Source organism: Pituophis catenifer, unplaced genomic scaffold (assembly GCF_029215685.1).
Source record: "Pituophis catenifer annectens isolate HBS135680 unplaced genomic scaffold, rPitCat1.0.hap2 SCAF_7, whole genome shotgun sequence".
Classification (NCBI taxonomy): domain Eukaryota; kingdom Metazoa; phylum Chordata; class Lepidosauria; order Squamata; family Colubridae; genus Pituophis; species Pituophis catenifer.
In genome coordinates this window covers 88,446,019-88,464,427 of record NW_027256887.1, presented here as the reverse complement: position 1 = coordinate 88,464,427, position 18,409 = coordinate 88,446,019, and the positions used below count along the sequence as shown (strand labels likewise).

The 18,409-nt window shown below is 48.7% G+C and overlaps 1 protein-coding gene across 1 annotated transcript in view; it reads right to left on the bottom strand.

Moving 5' to 3' along the window:
• Positions 1 to 204: 204 nt before the first annotated feature.
• TNPO3 (transportin 3) overlaps positions 205 to 18,409 on the bottom strand; it is a 47,857-nt gene continuing 29,652 nt past the window's right edge. Inside the window, exons 12-23 of the mRNA XM_070947727.1 lie at positions 18,083 to 18,274; positions 16,911 to 17,002; positions 15,231 to 15,307; positions 14,155 to 14,215; positions 13,016 to 13,156; positions 11,362 to 11,478; positions 9,856 to 9,950; positions 7,781 to 7,937; positions 7,295 to 7,462; positions 5,550 to 5,662; positions 3,058 to 3,148; positions 205 to 772 (exon numbers count right to left, since the gene is read on the bottom strand). Of these exons, the coding sequence (XP_070803828.1) occupies positions 3,088 to 3,148; positions 5,550 to 5,662; positions 7,295 to 7,462; positions 7,781 to 7,937; positions 9,856 to 9,950; positions 11,362 to 11,478; positions 13,016 to 13,156; positions 14,155 to 14,215; positions 15,231 to 15,307; positions 16,911 to 17,002; positions 18,083 to 18,274 (1,274 nt within the window). The 3' untranslated portion in view covers positions 205 to 772; positions 3,058 to 3,087. The remainder of the gene's footprint in view (positions 773 to 3,057; positions 3,149 to 5,549; positions 5,663 to 7,294; positions 7,463 to 7,780; positions 7,938 to 9,855; positions 9,951 to 11,361; positions 11,479 to 13,015; positions 13,157 to 14,154; positions 14,216 to 15,230; positions 15,308 to 16,910; positions 17,003 to 18,082; positions 18,275 to 18,409) is intronic.

Sequence of the window (18,409 nt, the reverse complement as noted above, 5' to 3'; positions counted from 1 at the left end):
GTGGGTGATCTCCTCGTAGCCCAGGCTGATGGAACTTGCCCCGAACGAACCAAAGACTCGGTTCTCAACGCCAACCCTACAAGGTAGGCCGACTCCCGGTAGCGCGTGGATTGAGTTTTAAAGCCCCCCCCTCACCCCACAGATCTTTTAAAGGAAATTTATTTCTCATTTCACAGAAATTATTTCTCCCCCACCCTCCCTCCTCCTCCTCTTTTTTTTTTTCCTCTTTTTTTTTAAACAAATCTTGCTGCCAAGCAAATCAGCTGTGGATGGTTTCGTGTTTGGGTGGATTTTTTTAAAAACTTTTTTTATTATTACTGTTATCGTTATTTTCCTCTTTTTTTTTCCGTTTTGTTTTCTTTCTCTCTCTCTTTTTTTTCTTTTGTTTTTTCTTTTGTTTTCCAAAGCCAGTCCATCCGGAAAGCTGTTCTTCCCCTTTCCCCCCTCAACGGCAGCCCCTCGACAGTCGCAGGTTAAATGGCGCTTGGATTTCCTCTCTCTTTTTTTTTTTTTTAATTATTATTTTTTTTTTCCCCCTGGTGGTTGGTTTTTGTGTTTTTTTTTTGTGTGTGTGTTTTGTTTTGTTTTTTCTGCCTTTCTCTTTTCTCACTCACAAGCAGGAACTTCACCGACTGGTTCTTGCAGCAAAACGTCTCTTCTGGATTGGCGGGACACACCGGAGCGAGTCGGAGCCTTCGGCCGCAGTGAAGTTTGCTGGTTGTGGTTTCACCGTCTTGGCTGTTTTATTTCCTCTTCTGAAAATAAGACATTCCTGGGAAAGGAAGAGGAGGGCAAAAATCTCACGGGAAGACTCACGGAAGGGTTGAGGGGGGGAGGGTTTACGTTCCCCGACGGAGTTGCGAAGCGTCCAGGAGTGGTTAGGGTCCTTGGCGCTCTCTGAGTTTGGGGGTTTCCTTGTGGGACGTTTCACGACCCAACTAGGGAACATCATCAGTGCTAGTGAGTGTAGGGTTTGCTCTGCCTATATTGGTGGGAGGGTTTCTTGGTGTTTACCTGATTAGGGTCCTTGGGGAACTGCCAACTCAGACAAACAATTAGACAGACAGTAAGCAACAGGCTAAACAAGGAACCACCAAGGAGAAAACAGGACTGCCACCAAGACTGACAGGACAAGCCCTTTGTATGTAAACAGAAAGCAATCCCCACTCATCTTTAGCACTGATGATGTTACTCACCTGGGTCATGAAACGTCTGCAAGAAAACCCACCAAGCTCAGAGACCAGCAAGCACAATTCTCCTCCTCTTCCTCCTCCCTTCTCTTTCTCCCCCAAAACTATCAGGCTCAGCGAGCACCAAGGACCCCACCGTGGACTTCCAACTCCCAGAATTCTCTAGCCTGCCTGCCTGCCTGCCCCAGTTGGGAATTCTGGGAGTTGAAGTCCACCCACCCCAAATTTGGGAGACACCGATTTAACTAAAGAGCAACTTCTCCGAGCAGCACCGTATTTTTCGGAGTATAAGACGCACCTTCGTTTTTTGGGGAGGAAAATAAGAAAACAGCTGATTGGCAGGTGGATCGGCCTCCTGGAATACCCCCAATCAGCTTTTCCCAGAGGTGAATTTTAGCAACAGGTTCCTTGGTTGTGAGTTCTGTGCCTTGCTTTTTTTTTCTGCCTCTGAAACTTCTGAAACTCTGTTTCAGAAAAAACTTTTTTTCCTGCCTCTGAAAGCCTCCGAAACAGCTTCAGAGAAAAAGCCTCTGAAGCTCTGTTTGGGGGCTTTTTTTCTGAAGCTCTGTTTGGGGGCTTCTTTTCTGAGGCTCTGGGAGCTTTTTTTTCTCTGAAGCTCTGTTTGGGGCCTTTTTTTTCTGAAGCTCTGTTTGGGGGCTTTTTTTCTGAAGCTCTGTTTGGGGGCTTTTTTTCTGAAGCTCTGTTTTGGGAGCTTTTTTTCTGAAGCTCTGGGGGCTTTTTTTCTGAAGCTCTGTTTGGAGGCTTCTTTTCTGAAGCTCTGTTGGGGCCTTTTTTTCTGAAGCTCTGTTGGGAGGCTTTTTTTCTGAAGCTGTTTGGAGGCTTTTTTCTGAAGCTGTTTGGGAGCTTTTTTTCTGAAGCTCTGTTTGGAGGCTTCTTTTCTGAAGCTCTGTTGGGGGCTTTTTTTCTGAAGCTCTGTTTGGAGGCTTCTTTTCTGAAGCTCTGTTTGGGGGCTTTTTTTTCTGAAGCTCTGTTTGGGGGCTTTTTTTCTGAAGCTCTGTTGGGGGCTTTTTTTCTGAAGCTCTGTTGGGAGCCTTTTTTCTGAAGCTCTGTTTGGAGCCTTTTTTCTGAAGCTCTGTTGGGGGCTTTTTTTCTGAAGCTCTGTTTGGGGGCTTTTTTTCTGAAGCTCTGTTGGGGTTTTTTTTTCTGAAGCTCTGTTGGGAGGCTTTTTTCTGAAGCTCTGTTTGGAGCCTTTTTTCTGAAGCTCTGTTGGGGGCTTTTTTTCTGAAGCTCTGTTTGGGGGCTTTTTTTCTGAAGCTGTTTGGGAGCTTCTTTTCTGAAGCTCCGTTTTGGGAGCTTTTTTTTTGAAGCTCTGTTTGGGGGCTTTTTTTTCTGAAGCTCTGGGGGCTTTTTTTCTGAAGCTGTTTGGAGGCTTTTTTCTGAAGCTCTGTTTGGGGGCTTTTTTTCTGAAGCTCTGTTTGGGGGCTTTTTTTCTGAAGCTCTGTTTGGGGGCTTCTTTTCTGAAGCTCTATTTGGGGGACTTTTTTTTCTGAAGCTCTGTTTGGGGGCTTTTTTTCTGAAGCTCTGTTTGGAGGCTTCTTTTCTGAAGCTCTGTTTGGAGGCTTTTTTCTGAAGCTGTTTGGGAGCTATTTTTTTGAAGCTTCGTTTCTGATGCTTTTTTCAGCCTCTGAAACCTCTGTTTGAGAAGCCGGGTGGGGCTACATTCAGAGTATAAGACGCACCCAGATTTTCACCCTCTTTTTTGGGGGGAAAAAGGTGTTATACTCCGAAAAATACAGTAGATGCCTTTGGGAGCGCTCCCTCTCAGGGGGGAGGGAGGGGGAACTTCTAATCCTTTGCACCCTTTTTTAAAAAAGCAGAAAAAGGGGGTGCAGCAGCAGCTACTCACCTGGGACAGGCAGAGCGAAAGAGGCCTCAGCTACCGGAAGAGTCTGGTAAAGTCCCTCAAAGCCCAGCAAACCTGTTTGCACTCCTCAGCACTGCGGGAGGGAAGGAGAAGAGGACGCGAAAGAGCCCAGGTTTATGAAAAGGGAAAAAAAACAAGGTTTCACATACCATTAGGCCTACTTTAAAAGACTTTGCGGACTTCAACTCCCAGAATTCCTCAGCGTAGCCGGCTGAGTCAAAGTCACAAGAACCGGTCACAATAACTCCCCTTTTTTCAGTGCCGTTGCAACTTTCAACGGTCGCTGAACAAATGCTTGTAAGTCAAGGACTACCTGTACGTCTTTGCTCCCCGTTTCTTGACCTACCTACCTACCTACCTTCCTTCATTCCCCTCTCCTTCTTCTATCTCTCTTTCCTTCCCCCTTCCCATCTCCTTCCTTCCTTCCTCCTTTTCTTTTCTTCTCTTACATTTCGTCCCTTCCTTTTTTTCCTTCCTTCCTTCCCTCCTCATTCCCATCTCTTTCCTTCCTTCCTTCCTCCCTCTTTTTCTTTTCTTCTCTTCTATTCCCTTCCCTTTTTTCCCTTCCTTCCTTCCCTCCTCTCATTCCCATCTCTTTCCTTCCTTCCTTTCCCCCCTCCCTCCCTTTTTTCTTCTTTTTCCTTTCTCCCTTCCTTCCCTCTCTCCTCTTGTTCCCATCTCCTTCCTTCCTTCCTCTTCTTTTCTTCTTATATCTCCCTTCCCTTTTTCCCCTTCCTTCCTTCCCTCCTCCTTCCCATCTCCTTCCTTCCTCCCTTTTTCTTTTCTTCTCTTACATTTCCTCCCTTCCTTTTCTTTTTCCTTCCTTCTTTCCCTCCTCATTCCCATATTTCTTTCCTTCCTTCCTCCCTTTTTCTTTTCTTCTCTTATATCTATTCCCTTCCCTTTCTTTTTCCTTCCTTTCCCCCCTCCCTCCCTTTTTCTTTTATTCTCTCTTCCTTTTTCCTCTTTCTCCCTTCCTTCCTTCTCTCCTCTTGTTCCCATCTCCTTCCTTCCTCTTCTTTTCTTCTTTTCTTCTCTTATATCTCCCTTCCCTTTTTCCCCTTCCTTCCCTCCCTCCCTCCCTCCCTCCCTCCCTCCCTCCTTCCTTCCTTCCTTCCTTCCTTCCTTCCTTCCTTCCTTCCTTCCTATTTAGTTGCTGCCCATCTCATATCCAATGAGGATACATAACCAAGCTCTAGGATGACTAAACTGAGGACTAGAAACTTGAGCTGGCCTCAGTCTGGTGCCATCCCCTCCTCCCTTCTCTGCTCTCCCCCAAAGGGAAGAAGAGAGAAGACCACCGGCCCCCAGAAGCCCCTTCGAAGTTAGCAAAGGCAGGGAGGCCTGCTTGTCACCCACGGGGCAACTGCTGGAGGTGCCCCTTGGCGTGCGAAGGCATCTGAACTGCCTGAGACAAACTGGCACGTTGGAGCAAGATGGGACGTGCCGCTGAAATGTGCCAGGAGAAAGGGGAAGGCCACCGGGTGCTGGCGTTGCCTCGGGGCCCCCAAGAACAAGAGGCGGCCATCCAGCGGCCATTGGCACGGGCTTGCCCAAGCTGGTTGCGTGGGGCCAGCAATACCTTCCTAATTGCAGAGCGAGACTCCAGGGCAGAACAGGTGCAAGCAGCTGTGGAAAAACCGGACTGGCGAGTGGGGTGGGGCGAGGAGGGGAGAGGATGCCAGCAGAGGCTGGCTGAACCCCAGGATCTGCACCCCGACATAGCATCTTGCCAGGGGGCAGAAGACGGCTTTGAAAATGGGTCTCCCTTCTTCTTTAGGATTTTTTTTTTTTAAATAAATTTTACGAATTTTCTATTAATTGCATTTCTTAGTGCTTAAATAAACATCGTGTTGTCTGGGTATTTAATTCGCTTAGCAGTACAGATGCCATTTTTTACTCTCCGCCCCTTTTTTCCAACTACTGGCAAAATAAATAAATTCCATCATCATCATCCTCTTTTTTAACGACCCCACAATCCCTTGCATCGGGGTGGAGTCTGGGCAACAGAACGGAGCTGAGTGTTTTACGGGCCGGATGCTTTTCCTGTCGCCGGTGCGGAGTTTTCTTCGGCAGATCTATTCTCACTGTGCCCAGAGAGAGAAATATCTGCCTCTACCTAGGATCGAACTCACAGCCTCCTGATTGTCAGGCGGGAGGCGCCACTTCTAGGCCAACGCACCACTCTGGTAGATGGGTTCAAAGTCACCCAGCTGGCTTTTACGGCTAAGCTGGGACTAGAACTGGAAGTTGGTCCCAGAGCAGTGTTTCTCAACCTTGGTAGCTTGAAGATGGGCGGACTTCAACTCCCAGAATCCCCCAGCCAGCAGCGCTGGCTGGGGGATTCTGGGAGTTGAAGTCTGCCCATCTTCAAGCTTCCAAGGTTGAGAAACACTGGTCCCAGAGGAAACTCAAGGTTGGCCAACCTCACCAGCCCCGAAGCTGCCCCCTTCTGCCCCCCCGTCCCCACTGACCTGGTGACTTGCTTGTGGAAGTCCGTCAGCTGCTTGTGAGTCACCTGAACAGCTCCCCCCGTGGTCTCCTTCGGCAACCCTTTCAGGGAGTTCTCCAGCCAGCGGCAGAACGTCTATTGCCAGGATTTTGAGGTTGGGGGGCAGAGTAGAGAGATGGTTAAGACCCTCTGAGTGACCCAGTCTCCCTCCACCACCCCTTCTCTCTGCCAAAGTGGGGGGAGGGAGGGCGTTGCAAATGAGAAGGCTCAGTGGAATTCTTTCTGCTCTCTCCGGGCCCATCCGGAAGCCCTTCTTCTCTTCATCTGCTACCTGTCCATCTCCCTCCCACCCTCCATCTATCTACATGCCTGTTTCTCTCTCTATCGCTCTGCCTGCCTGTCCCTCCATGCAACCATCCATCTGTCCATCCCACCCACCATTCATCTATCTCTTCTATCCTTCCATCTTTCGTATATCATCTCCTCTATATATGCATCCATCCATCCACATGTCTCCACCTATTCATCCATCCATTCATCCTCTCTTTCTCTATTCATCCATCCATCCACTCTTTCTCTATTCATCCATCCATCCATCCTCTTTCTCTATTCATCCATCCTCTCTTTCTCTATTCATCCATCCATCCACATATCTGCCTACTCATCTATCCATTCATCCATCCACATATTAACTATTCATCTATCTATCCTCTCTCTCTCATCTCTCTATTCATCCATCCATCCACATATTAACTATTCATCCATTCATCCATCCATCCATCTATCTATCTATCCTCTCTCTCATCTCTCTATTCATCCATCCATCCACATATTAACTATTCATCCATTCATCCATCCATCTATCTATCTATCCTCTCTCTCATCTCTCTCTACTCATCCATCCATCCACATATTAACTATTCATCTATCTATCTATCTATCTATCTATCTATCTATCTATCTATCTATCCTCTCACTCTCTCATCTCTCTCTACTCATCCATCCATCCACATATCTGCCTACTCATCTATCCATCCATCCACCCACATATTAACTATTCATCCATCCATCCATCCATTCTCACTCTTCTCATCTCTCTCTACTCATCCATCCATCCACATATCTGCCTACTCATCTATCCATTCATCCATCCATCCATTCATCCACATATTAACTATTCATCTATCTATCTATCTATCTATCTATCTATCTATCTATCTATCTATCCTCTCTCTCATCTCTCTATTCATCCATCCATCCACATATCTGCCTACTCATCTATCCATTCACCCACATATTAACTATTCATCTATCTATCTATCTATCTATCTATCTATCTATCTATTTTCTCTCTCATCTCTCTACTCATCCATCCATCCATCCATCCACATGTTAACTATTCATCTATCTATCTATCTATCATCTATCCTCTCACTCTCTCATCTCTCCACTCATCCATCCATCCACATATCTGCCTACTCATCTATCTATCCATCCATCCATCCATCCACATATTAACTATTCATCTATCTATCTATCATCTATCTATCTCATCCAAGAAGCTACCTACCCACCCACCCTATCCATCCATCCATCCCTTGTCTGTCTGTCTGTCTGTCTATCTACCCATCCATCCCCCTTTCTAGAGGGCTGGTCTAGTCGGGAGGGGGGAGACAGTCAACTCCCCCACCCGTGGGTTCCTCCTCTTCCTCCATCCCGGAGGGGAAATCCACCCAGGGGTCCTACCCGGCCTCCTGCGCCCCTTACCGGCCTGTCGACCTGCATGATCTCCCAGAGCACCTCGGCCACGTCCGGTAGGGTGTAAGGCGGCAGGCAGAAGCAGCTGGTCTGCAACAGCTGGCTCACCAACTGCTGGCCCAGTTGGGTCATCACCTGCCCGATGAGCTCCTTGCGGGCCTCAAAGTCGTCCTCGTGCTGCAAAGGACACGCAACGGAGCAGGCTCAGGCGCTGGCCACCCATTTGCCCTCTCCCCAGGCGGTAGATTTAAGAGCCTGCTTCTTGTCTAAAGAGGGGCACAAAGCTAAGGCAGAATACCAGCAAATAGCCCGAATCTGCAAAGATGAACTCGGGAAAAGCTAAGGCTCAAAATGAACAAAGACTTGCAACAAAAGTCAAAGATCATGGAAAAAAGTTTCTTTCAAGATGTAAAGAACCAGGAGATCTGCAAAGTTGCCATGTGTGGTTTCCCTCCCCGTCACCCCGTCAGGCACCCTCCCGCCCCCCGGACTCACATCATTGGCCACGCCGGTGTGGATGAGGTCGCGCAGGAATTTCATGACGCTGCAGTTGGCGTCCCGGTGATCCAAGGTGGTGGCGGCAATGGCCCACTGCAGGATGGGGAGAATCACCTGGCTGCGTAGGAGGGTGAGGGGGCTGCGTTGGATGAACCTGCCATGGGGAGAGGGAGTTAGAAGACGTTTCTTGCAGCAGCCCTGCGAGGGTTGGGGGTGTTGCAAATTAAGGGGGGCAATGAGAAGGCTGAGCGGAATTCTTTCTGCTTCCTCTGGGCTCGACCCTGAAGCCCTTCTCTATCTCTCCATCTGTCCATCTTATCCTTCCATCTCTCTGGATGGGCCTCCGTGCAGCCATCCGTCTGTCCATCTATCCAGGTCTGTCCATCTGCCCACCCCACACTCCTACCATACTTCAATTTCTTCTATCAATCTATCCATCCGTCATTACATCTATCATGTATCTGTGTGTCTATCCGTCCATCCATCCATCCACACCTGTCCCTATCTGTCTCAATGTATCTCTAGCTACAGTAACTCTATTTCTTTATCTCTCTAGCTCCATCTATTTTATATCTACATACATATCTCTTTCCATCTGTATTTATCTCTCTCTCTCTATCATCTATATCTCTATCTATCTATCTATCTATCTCTATCATTTCTATCTATCATTTCTATCTATCTATTCTCTCACTCTCTCTACTCATCCATCCATCCACATATCTGCCTACTAATCTATCTATCTATCTACCCTCTCTCTCTTCCTCTAGCTCATCCATCCACCCACATATCTGCCTACTCATCTATCCATCCATCCACATATTAACTATTCATCTATCTATCTATCTATCTATCTATCTATCTATCTATCATCTATTCTCTCACTTTCTCATTTTTCTCTACTCATCCATCTATAGCTATCATCTATATCATCTATCTATCATCTATCTATCATCTCTATCTATCTATCTGCCTCTATCATTTATATCTATCATCTATATCTATCATCTATATATCTCTATCTATATTTATCTATCATTTCTATCATCTATCTATAGCTATCATCTATATTATCTATCATCTATCTATCATATCTATCTATCTATCTATCTATCTATCTATCTATCTATCTATCTGCCTCTATCATCTATATCTATCATCTATATCTATCTATCATCTATATATTTCTATCTATATCTATATTTATCTATCATTTCTATCATCTATCTATAGCTATCATCCATATCATCTATCTATCATCTCTATCTATCTATCTATCTATCTATCTATCTATCTATCTATCTGCCTCTATCATCTATATCTATCATCTATATCTATCTATCATCTATATATCTCTATCTATATCTATATTTATCTATCATTTCTATCATCTATCTATAGCTATCATCTATATCATCTATCTATCATCTCTATCTCTATCTATCATCTATCTATCTATCTATCTATCTATCTATCTATCTATCTATCTATCTATCTGCCTCTATCATCTATATCTATCATTTATATCTATCCATCTATCTATCTATCTCTATCTATCTATCATCTATCTATATCTATCTATATTTATCTATCATTTCTATTATCTACCTATCGCTATCATCTATATCATCTATCTATCATCTATCTATCTATCTGCCTCTATCATCTATCTATATCTATCTATCTATCTATCTATCTATCTATCTATCTATCTACCTATCTCACTTCCTCTCTCTCTCTATTTACCAACCTGTCTCGCTGCTCATCCGCCCATTCATCTTTCCTTCCCTCCATCCATCCCTTCTATTTATCCATCTACCATTCATGCATCACCCATCATCTATCTTCATATCCATCCATCCATCCATCCGCATCTGCCTCTCTCTCTTCCTCTAGCTCTCTCTTTCTACCCCTCCCTCTTATCTGCTGCCGCTGTCCTCTCCCTGTCCAGGGATTCTCCGTCTGCCTCGGCTGGCTAGTCTTCCTCCGCTTCTTGGATCTCAGGTTCAAAGAGGTTTGCGCTACCCAACAGCATGAAATCCAAACCATCTAACGGGCCCAGGTGGGAGTACCTGGTGGCCAGCCGGAAGAGGTCATCTACCGTGTCCGGATGGTTCTGGAGGCCGTTGGGTTGTTCAAGCAGCCGGAAAGTGGGGACACACAGCGCCTGGGACGAAGCGACAAGGAGACGGCTCAGCACCAAAGCCGGAGAGCATCTCTTCGGGCGGGAAAAGCGCCGAGAGAGCCAAACTCTTCCTCCCCAGGTCCCTCCTCAAAGCGGTTCCAGCAAAGCTTCTTTCAGGCAGGGGGCCATGGAGGCTCTTTCTCTGGGCCTCCAGCACCCCAAAGATGCCCTCCTGGCCCCTTTCCAACTCTTAACGGCGGAATTCACGCAGGATGCCAGGCGAGGCTGAAACGGGCTCAGGTTATTTATTGACTGATATTTATTTGCATCCTGCCCTTATGATGCTAACAAATAACTCAAGGCAGTGAACATTCCGAATAGGACTTCCTCCTCCTATTTTCCCCGCAACAACAACCCTGTGAGGTGGGCCGGGCTGAGAGAGAGGGATTGGTCCAAAGGCACCCAGCTGGTTTTCAAGTTTGAAGTGCAACTAGAACTCCCTGTCTCCTGGGGATTGGTCCAAATTCACCCAGGTGACTTTCAAGCTTAAAGTGGGACTAGAACTCCCTGTCTCCCGGTGACTGGCCCAAAGTCACGCAGCTGGTTTCCACATATGAAACAGAGAACTAGAACTCCCCATCTCCTGGGGATTGGTCCAAACTCACCCAGCTGACTTTGAAGTTTAAAGTGGGACTAGAACTCCCCGTCTCCTGGTGACTGGCCCAAAGTCACGCAGCTGGCTTCCACGCATGAAACAGAGAACTAGAACTCCCCATCTCCTGGACATTGGTTCAAAGTCACCCAGCTGACTTTCAAGCTTAAAGTGGGACTAGAACTCCCTGTCTCCTGGTGGCTGGCCCAAAGTCACGCAGCTGGTTTCCACATATGAAACAGAGAACTAGAACTCCCCATCTCCTGGGGATTGGTCCAAACTCACCCAGCTGACTTTGAAGTTTAAAGTGGGACTAGAACTCCCCGTCTCCTGGGGATTGGTCCAAATTCACCCAGGTGACTTTCAAGCTTAAAGTGGGACTAGAACTCCCTGTCTCCCGGTGACTGGCCCAAAGTCACGCAGCTGGCTTCCACGCATGAAACAGAGAACTAGAACTCCCCGTCTCCTGGGGATTGGTGCATAGTCACCCGGCCGGCTTTCGTGCCTAAGGCAGAACTAGAACTTATCGTCTCCCTCTTTGGAGCCCTGTGCTTTAACCACTAGACCTACCTGGCTGTCTTGGCGATCTTTACGGCTTGGTCTGCTGTGAGAAAGCAGCAACGGGCTTAGCCGCTCGCGTGAATTAACCAGGCAATTAACCAGATTGAACTGCCTTGTTTGAGTCCCGCAGGCTTGGCAAACAGGGCCCCCTTAAACCGGTGGCTGGCTGGATCAGCTGCCCAGGACGCCTGGCCCAGGAAGGGAGTTCTAGTCTCCGGCACCACCTACCTACCTACCTACCTGCAGCATGTCGAGCAGCCCCTGCCTGCAGCCCTCTTCCATGCCGTACTCGTCCACGAGGATGCTGCCCAGGTAGAGGAAACAGGAGTGCTGGTGTTCCTGGTACACGTTCACCATCTGTCAAGGAAAGCAGCCGAGTCTCAACGGAGGAGCGGGCACACTGGCAGTGCCAGGCAAGCCAGCTCCGAATGGGCCTTGCCGCCTGCCGAGGCTCCACGGCGAACAAAGGAAGGACGGGCTGTAGCTGCGGGAGGCGAAAGAGGTGCCTCCCACAACCGGGGTGGAAACGATGCTCCAGGCCCACACGCTCAGCAGTCCAGGGGCCGAACGGTGCTTGAAAGGAGAAATTATGCGCTGATTAAACCTATGGAAACTGTACACTGATCCCTTTAAGTCAGGGGTCACCAGCCCCCAGGCCGGGTACCAGTCCGCAGCCTGTTAGCAACTGGGCCGTGGAAGCGAAAACTATTTGCGCATACGCGGGATCTAGATCGCGATCACTGTAAACCAGTGAAGTGGCATATAAGTCTAAGTGCTGTTAATAAATTGGAAGGAAGGAAGGAAAAAGGGGAAGGAAGGAGAGAAAAGGGGAAGGAGAGAAAAGGGGAAGGAAGGGAGGGAAGAAGGAAGGAGGGAAGGAAAAAAGGAAAGAAGGAAGAAGAGAAAAAGGGAAGGATGGAGCAAAAAGGGGAAGGAAGAGAGGGAGGGAGGAAGGAGGGAAGGAAGGAAAAAAGGAAAGAAGGAAGAAGAGAAAAGGGGAAGGAAGGAGCAAAAAGGGGGAGGGAGGGAGGGAGGAAGGAAGGAAGAAAAAAGGAAGGAGAGAAAAGGGGAAGGAAGGAACAGAGGAAGGGAGGGAGGAAGGAGGGAAGGAAGGAAGGAAGGAAGGAAGGAAGGAAGGAAGGAAGGAAGGAAGAAGAGAAAAGGGGAAGGAAGGGAAGGAGGGAAGAAGGGAGGGAGGGTGGAAGGAAGGAAGGAAGAAGAAAAGGAAGGAGAGAAAAGGGGAAGGAAGGAACGGAGGGAGGGAGGGAGGGAGGGAGGGAGGAAGGAAGGAAGGAAGGAAGGGCCCCAGTGGTGCAGTGGTGAGAATGCAGTATTGCAGGCTCACTCTGCCCACTGCCAGCAGTTCGATTCTGACCAGCTCAAGGTCGACTCAGCCGTCCATCCTTCCGAGGTCTGTAAAATGAGGACCCAGATTGTTGGGGGCAAGAAGATGACTCTGTAAACCGCTTAGAGAGGGCTGTAAAAGTACTGTGAAGCGATATATAAGTCTACATGCTATTGCTATCTATAGTCTTGCAAAGAAAGACTTTGATATTAGTGTAATTCTTGTTCCGTGGTGAGCTGATCACGGCAAGTTCTCATAGACCCTGCACGAAACCATAGTCCCTCCCAGTCCGTAGAAATATTGTTTCCCAGCCGGAACTGGTCCCTGGTGCCTAAAAGATTAGGGAGCACTGCCTTAAATGCTACCGAGAGCTCTCCATGGTAGAGAAGAAGGTAGCAAAAACAGGAATCCTGCAGAAGTCAACTAAACCAGAATCGATTTGCTTGTAGAGCAAAATTTGGAATATTTGTTTTTTTTAAAAAGAAACCTGTCCGAGTACCACGTTTCAGGGAATGGACACCCATTGGCAGAGGGGCGAAAAAATCTCACCTGAGTAACCAGCGGCTGCAAAAGGGCTGCCGATCCTTTGCCGACGCACCGGACGGCAAAACGCAGGCACCGGCAGCAGCGTTCCACGATGCGGTTGTCGGCCCGGTGTTTGTTCAAGGTTTCCGACAGCACCGGCCAAATCTGGAGAAGACCAAGAGGCACGTCAACAGGAGGAAGTGCAATGGACCAAGAGTGTCTGATCTTTAAGACCTGTGGACTTCAACTCCCAGAATCCCCCAACCGGCATGCTTTGAAATGGGGGGACTTCAACTCCCAGAATCCCCCAGTCAGTTTGCTTTGAAATTGGGGGACTTCAACTCCCAGAATCCCCCAGTCAGTTTGCTTTGCAATGGGTGGACTTCAACTCCCAGAATCCCTTAGTCAGTTTGCTTTGAAATTGGGGGACTTCAACTCCCAGAATCCCCCAGTCAGTTTGCTTTGAAATTGGGGGACTTCAACTCCCAGAATCCCTTAGTCAGTTTGCTTTGAAATTTGGGGACTTCAACTCCCAGAATCCCCCAGTCAGTTTGCTTTGCAATGGGTGGACTTCAACTCCCAGAATCCCTTAGTCAGTTTGCTTTGAAATTAGGGGACTTCAACTCCCAGAATCCCCCAGCTGGCATGCTTTGAGATGGGTGGGATTCAACTCCCAGAATCCCCCATTCCACTATGGAATTCTGGGAGCTGAAGTCCACAAAGTTGGCAAGGTTCGAAAATCCCCGCAGTGGACGAGTGCTCTCAGGGCGTAAACAAGCCCTCTTAATGCCAGAATGGGCACTTAATTTTCCCAAGGTGCAAAATGAAAAACTGGAACTGTTGTGGAGGAAGGAACCAATAGGGCTGTGAGGTTGTGTAAACACACACACACACACGTAAATTGAACAAAAAACAGCAGTCGCTTTCAAAAGAAAAGCAACCCCCATAGGAGAGGTAGAGACAGGCAAAGGGCCAGATATGGCCTGGGGGGAGAGTCATTAAATGCCCAGGTCTGCTCTTAAGACAACCTGTGGAAATTTTTCTACAACCTGGAGCCCTTCAGTGTCGGACTCCCATCTCCCCAAAATCCCCAGCTCAGCACTTCTGGGTCTCTCCGGATTTCCAGGAGCGAGTGTGGGACGCGAGGCCCTGCCTCCGTTTACCTCTTGGATGACTTTTTGGCAGGGGTGCGTCTGTCCGTTTTCTACAATGGGGTTGGTGTGCCTGGAAGGGAAAAAAGGAAGTGATGATGATGATGACTGGGGGGAGAGGGGGGGGTTTCTGGGTGCTCTCTGAGCTTGGTGGTTTTGCAGGCGTTTCGTGACCCAACTAGGGAACAGCATCAGTGTTAGGAGGGAGGGGGGTTTGCGGAGAAGAGGAGGAGGAGGAGAAGGAAGAGGAGGGGTACTTGGGGTTCTCTAAGAGCTTGGTGGTTTTCTTGCAGGTGTTTTGTCACACAACTAGGGAACAGCATCAGTGCTAGGAAGGAGTATAGTTTGAGGGCGTGGGAGGAGGAGGAAGAGGAGGAGGAAGACTGTGGGCTCATCGGTGCTTTCCAAATTCGGTTACAGTTAGGGTTAGGGTTGCAGACATTTCATGGCCCAACTAGGTAACATTATCAAGAGGAAGAGGAAGGGGGAGGAGGAGGACAAGGGGGGAGGAGGAGGAGGAAGAGGAAGGGGGAGGAAGAGGGCAAGGGGGGAGGAGGAGGAAGAAGAGGAGGGCGAGAGGGAGGAGGATTATGGGGTCCTTGTTGATCTCTGAGCTTGATTGTTTCCTTGCAGACATTTCATGACCCAACTAGGTAACATTATCAAGAGGCGGAGGAGGAGGAGGAGGAAGAGGAGGGGGAAGGGGGAGGAGGAGGAAGAAGAGGAGGAGGATTATGGGGTCCTTGTTGATCTCTGAGCTTGATTGTTTCCTTGCAGACGTTCCATGACCCAACTAGGGAACATCATCAGTCGTAGAACGGAATGAGGTTTGCTCTCTGTTTGTGTACAAGTGGTTTACTCTGTCAGTGCTGGTGGGCATATTCTTGTGGGTTCCTTGATTAGGCTGTTGTTCACCGTTTGCCTATTTGTCTGAATTAGCCGTTCGTTGAATCAAGCACCGAGCAATACGCCCCCCCCCTCAAGGGCCGGCATAATTTCTAAAATTGGGGAGGTCTCCTAAGGGCAAGCCGTTGAAGACACACCGCCCTAAGGCACGGCATTCGGACCCCCGACCCCCCGGTGCTTACCTAAATATAACAGCAAGGCGGTCGAGGGGCACGGTGGGATCAGAGGAGAGGCCGTTGCTCGGCTCCTGAGACAGCAGCTGAAGGAGAGAGAGGTCACAGGTGGGCGACGATTTATTTATTTCAGACATTTCTTAGCCACCCATCCCTCCCTCCAAATAGCCGAATTCCAAAGATTCCATATAACCAAAATCTTTCTCCCCCAGCCCTCCCTCTCTCCCGAGAAGTGTCTTGGAAGGATGTGGACTACAACGCCTATAATCCCCAGCTCCACACGTCCCAAAAGGGAGTTGGAGAAGTGGGCTTTCTTCTTATTTATTTATTATTTTATTTTATTATTTATTTTATTATTTTATTATTTTATTTTATTTTATTTTATTTTATTTTATTATTTTATTTTATTTATTATTTTATTTTATTTTATTTTATTTTATTTCGAAGTGGGCTTTTGTCTGATTCATTCATTCATTCATTCATTCATTCATTCATTCATTCATTCATTCATTCATTCATTGCTCTACCTTTATTATTTTTATAAGGAGGCCAAGATGTCTAATATCCTTTTCTTCTATTTTCCCTACAACATTTTCAGGTTAGGCTGAGAGAGTGGAACTGGCCCAAGATCACTGAATTCACCTGGCTTTTACGCTTAAGGTGGGACTAGAATTCACCATTTCCTGGGGATTGGCCCAATGTCACCCAGTCGGCTTTCATGACTAAGGTGGGACTAAAACTTCCAGTCTGCTGGGAGTGGCCTAAAATTTTACCCAGCCAGCATTCATGCCTAAGGCAGGACTAGAACTCACCGTCTCCCGGTGATTGGGCCAAAGTTACCCAGCTGGCTTTCATGCCTAAGGCAGGACTAGAATTCCCAGTCTCCTGGTGATTGGCCCAAAGTTACTAGGTGGCTTTTATGCCTAAGGCAGGACTAGAATTCCCAGTCTCCTGGTGATTAGTCCAAAGTCACCAACTGGCTTTCATGCCTAAGGCAGGACTAGAATTCCCAGTCTCCTGGTGACTGGCCCAAAGTTACCCAGCTGGCTTTCATGCCTAAAACAGGACTAGAACTCCCAGTCTCCTGGTGATTGACTTAAAGTCATCCAACCAGCTTTCATGCCTAAGGCGTGAACTCACAGGCTCCTAGTTTCTAATGTGGTACCTTGACAAACTTTTTCCAATGCTTATTGCAGTGATGCCGAACCTTTTCAGCACCGAGTGATCAAACTGGAATACATGTGTGCGTGCCGTAGCACTGGAAACCCGAACATCAGCTGTCCGGTGTGAATGCCTGTTTTTTTGGCCATTTTTCGGACCATTTTCAGGCTGTTTTTGGCCTGAAAATGGCCTGAAAAACTGCCCAGAAAAGGCCTGAAAACAGCCTGGAAAAACGGCCTGTTTCTTTGGCCATTTTCTGATGCTCCAGCACCCATGAAGAGCAGCTGGCGATGTTGCGTGTGCCCACAGAGAGGGCTCTGCATGCCACCTCCGGCACGCGTGTCCTAGGTTCGCCATCACGGCCTTATGGTCTCCCCGAAGGCAACAGGGACGAGTAGGTGCCCAAGAGTGGATTCTATAGCTCCCGAGTCTCCAGGCTCCTTTGGCAAGTAAATCGTTTTCCTACCCTGCAACTCTCCTCTCCTAGCCAACCTTCGAAAAGCCGGAGGGGCCTCCGGACCGACTCACCTTTTTCAAGGCCATCACCTGAACGGCACAGAGTTCACTGAGGCATGCCGAGATCTTCTCCAGAGGGAGCCTGGCGAGCACCAATGCCGTCCCTGCCCAACGAGAGGATAGACAGGAGTCCGTCAAGCTGCTCTGACCCAGATCCCCAAAGACGACAAACCCTCAAAAGATTCCTTTAATTAGGAGCGCCGGCAAAAAGTTTCTCTCTCACGGCAGGCTAACAAGTCTGTCCGGCAGGGAGATGGATAGTTGTCTGCCACATCTATTCATCTCCGCCCCCTGCCTTTTACCCCCAGAGCTAATGTGGGGCTTCGCTAGTTCTTCCGTCCTAAGGACCGGCCCATAGATTTCCACTGCTTTCCTCTCCTCTGCCTTCTGCACATCCGTACGTCAGGCACTGGACCAGGGGTGGGTTCTACATTTTTTTTTACTAACGGTTCTGTGGGTGTGGCTTATTTTGTGGGTGTGGCTTGGAGGTCATGTGACTAGGTGGGCGTGGCTAGCTGGTCCAGGAAGGTCCTCGCACTTACGACCAGTCCTCGCACTTGCGACCCGACTCATTTGTTTGCTTTTAACACTGATCAGCTGTAGGGCGGCCCTTTGAAGCCCCACGGCAAGAGTTTAAACAGTTTTTTTCCCCTCTAGTCATCAGCTGGGACTCAGGAGGCAGCAATAGATTGGGGGTGGGTCCAAATAAAAGGTAAGAATAACGTGGGGGGGGAGGGCGGGGAGGGAGAACCGGTTCGGTGACGTCATATCGTCACCGCTACCGGCTCAGCCGAACCGGACCGAACCAGGAGGAACCCACCACTGCACAGGGCCCAGCTGTTCCTCCTCTTCCTCATCAGCCACCTCCAGACCTGGGGGCTGTTGACTCTCCATCAGAGGGCTGACAGACGGCCCAGGCTCCGCCTCTCTCTCTCTCTCTCTGCCAACTCCATTCCTTCTTCCCCCTCGGAGCTCTCAGGTTGCCTTGATGCTGACCCCGATTCCCACACCTCCTCCTCCTCCTCTGATTCGGCTGCTGGAGGGGCCGGCGGCCAACAGCCCACAACACAAGCGAGTCAGGGAAGCAGGATTATGGGTTTAGCCACCTGAAGCTCTCCCCGTCTGAGGGGGGCTGGGGGCTGGGGGTGACACCTGGCCTGGGGCTGGAAGAAGGGAGGCCGTACCTTTCAAGAGTCCGACAGCTGCTTCGGGCGAGAGCATGAAGGAGTCCAGGGAACGGGCGATTTCCAGCAAGCCGGTGAAGTGCTGGGCCATGTGGTCCCGGCACACCGAGCAAATGTTGTGGATGGCTTTGGCGGCGATGGAGGCGAGGGCTTTCTCACACAAGCCCTTCATCAGGTAGCCCAGGACAGGATCTGAGGGAGGGGGAGAGGAGGGCTTCTTCCGCACACACATCTTTTTCATTGCCATGTTTTCCAGCCGTCGTTCCTTACTTCGTCCTTCCACCCGTCCGTCTGTCTGTCCTTCCTATCCTTGCTTCCATTCACCTA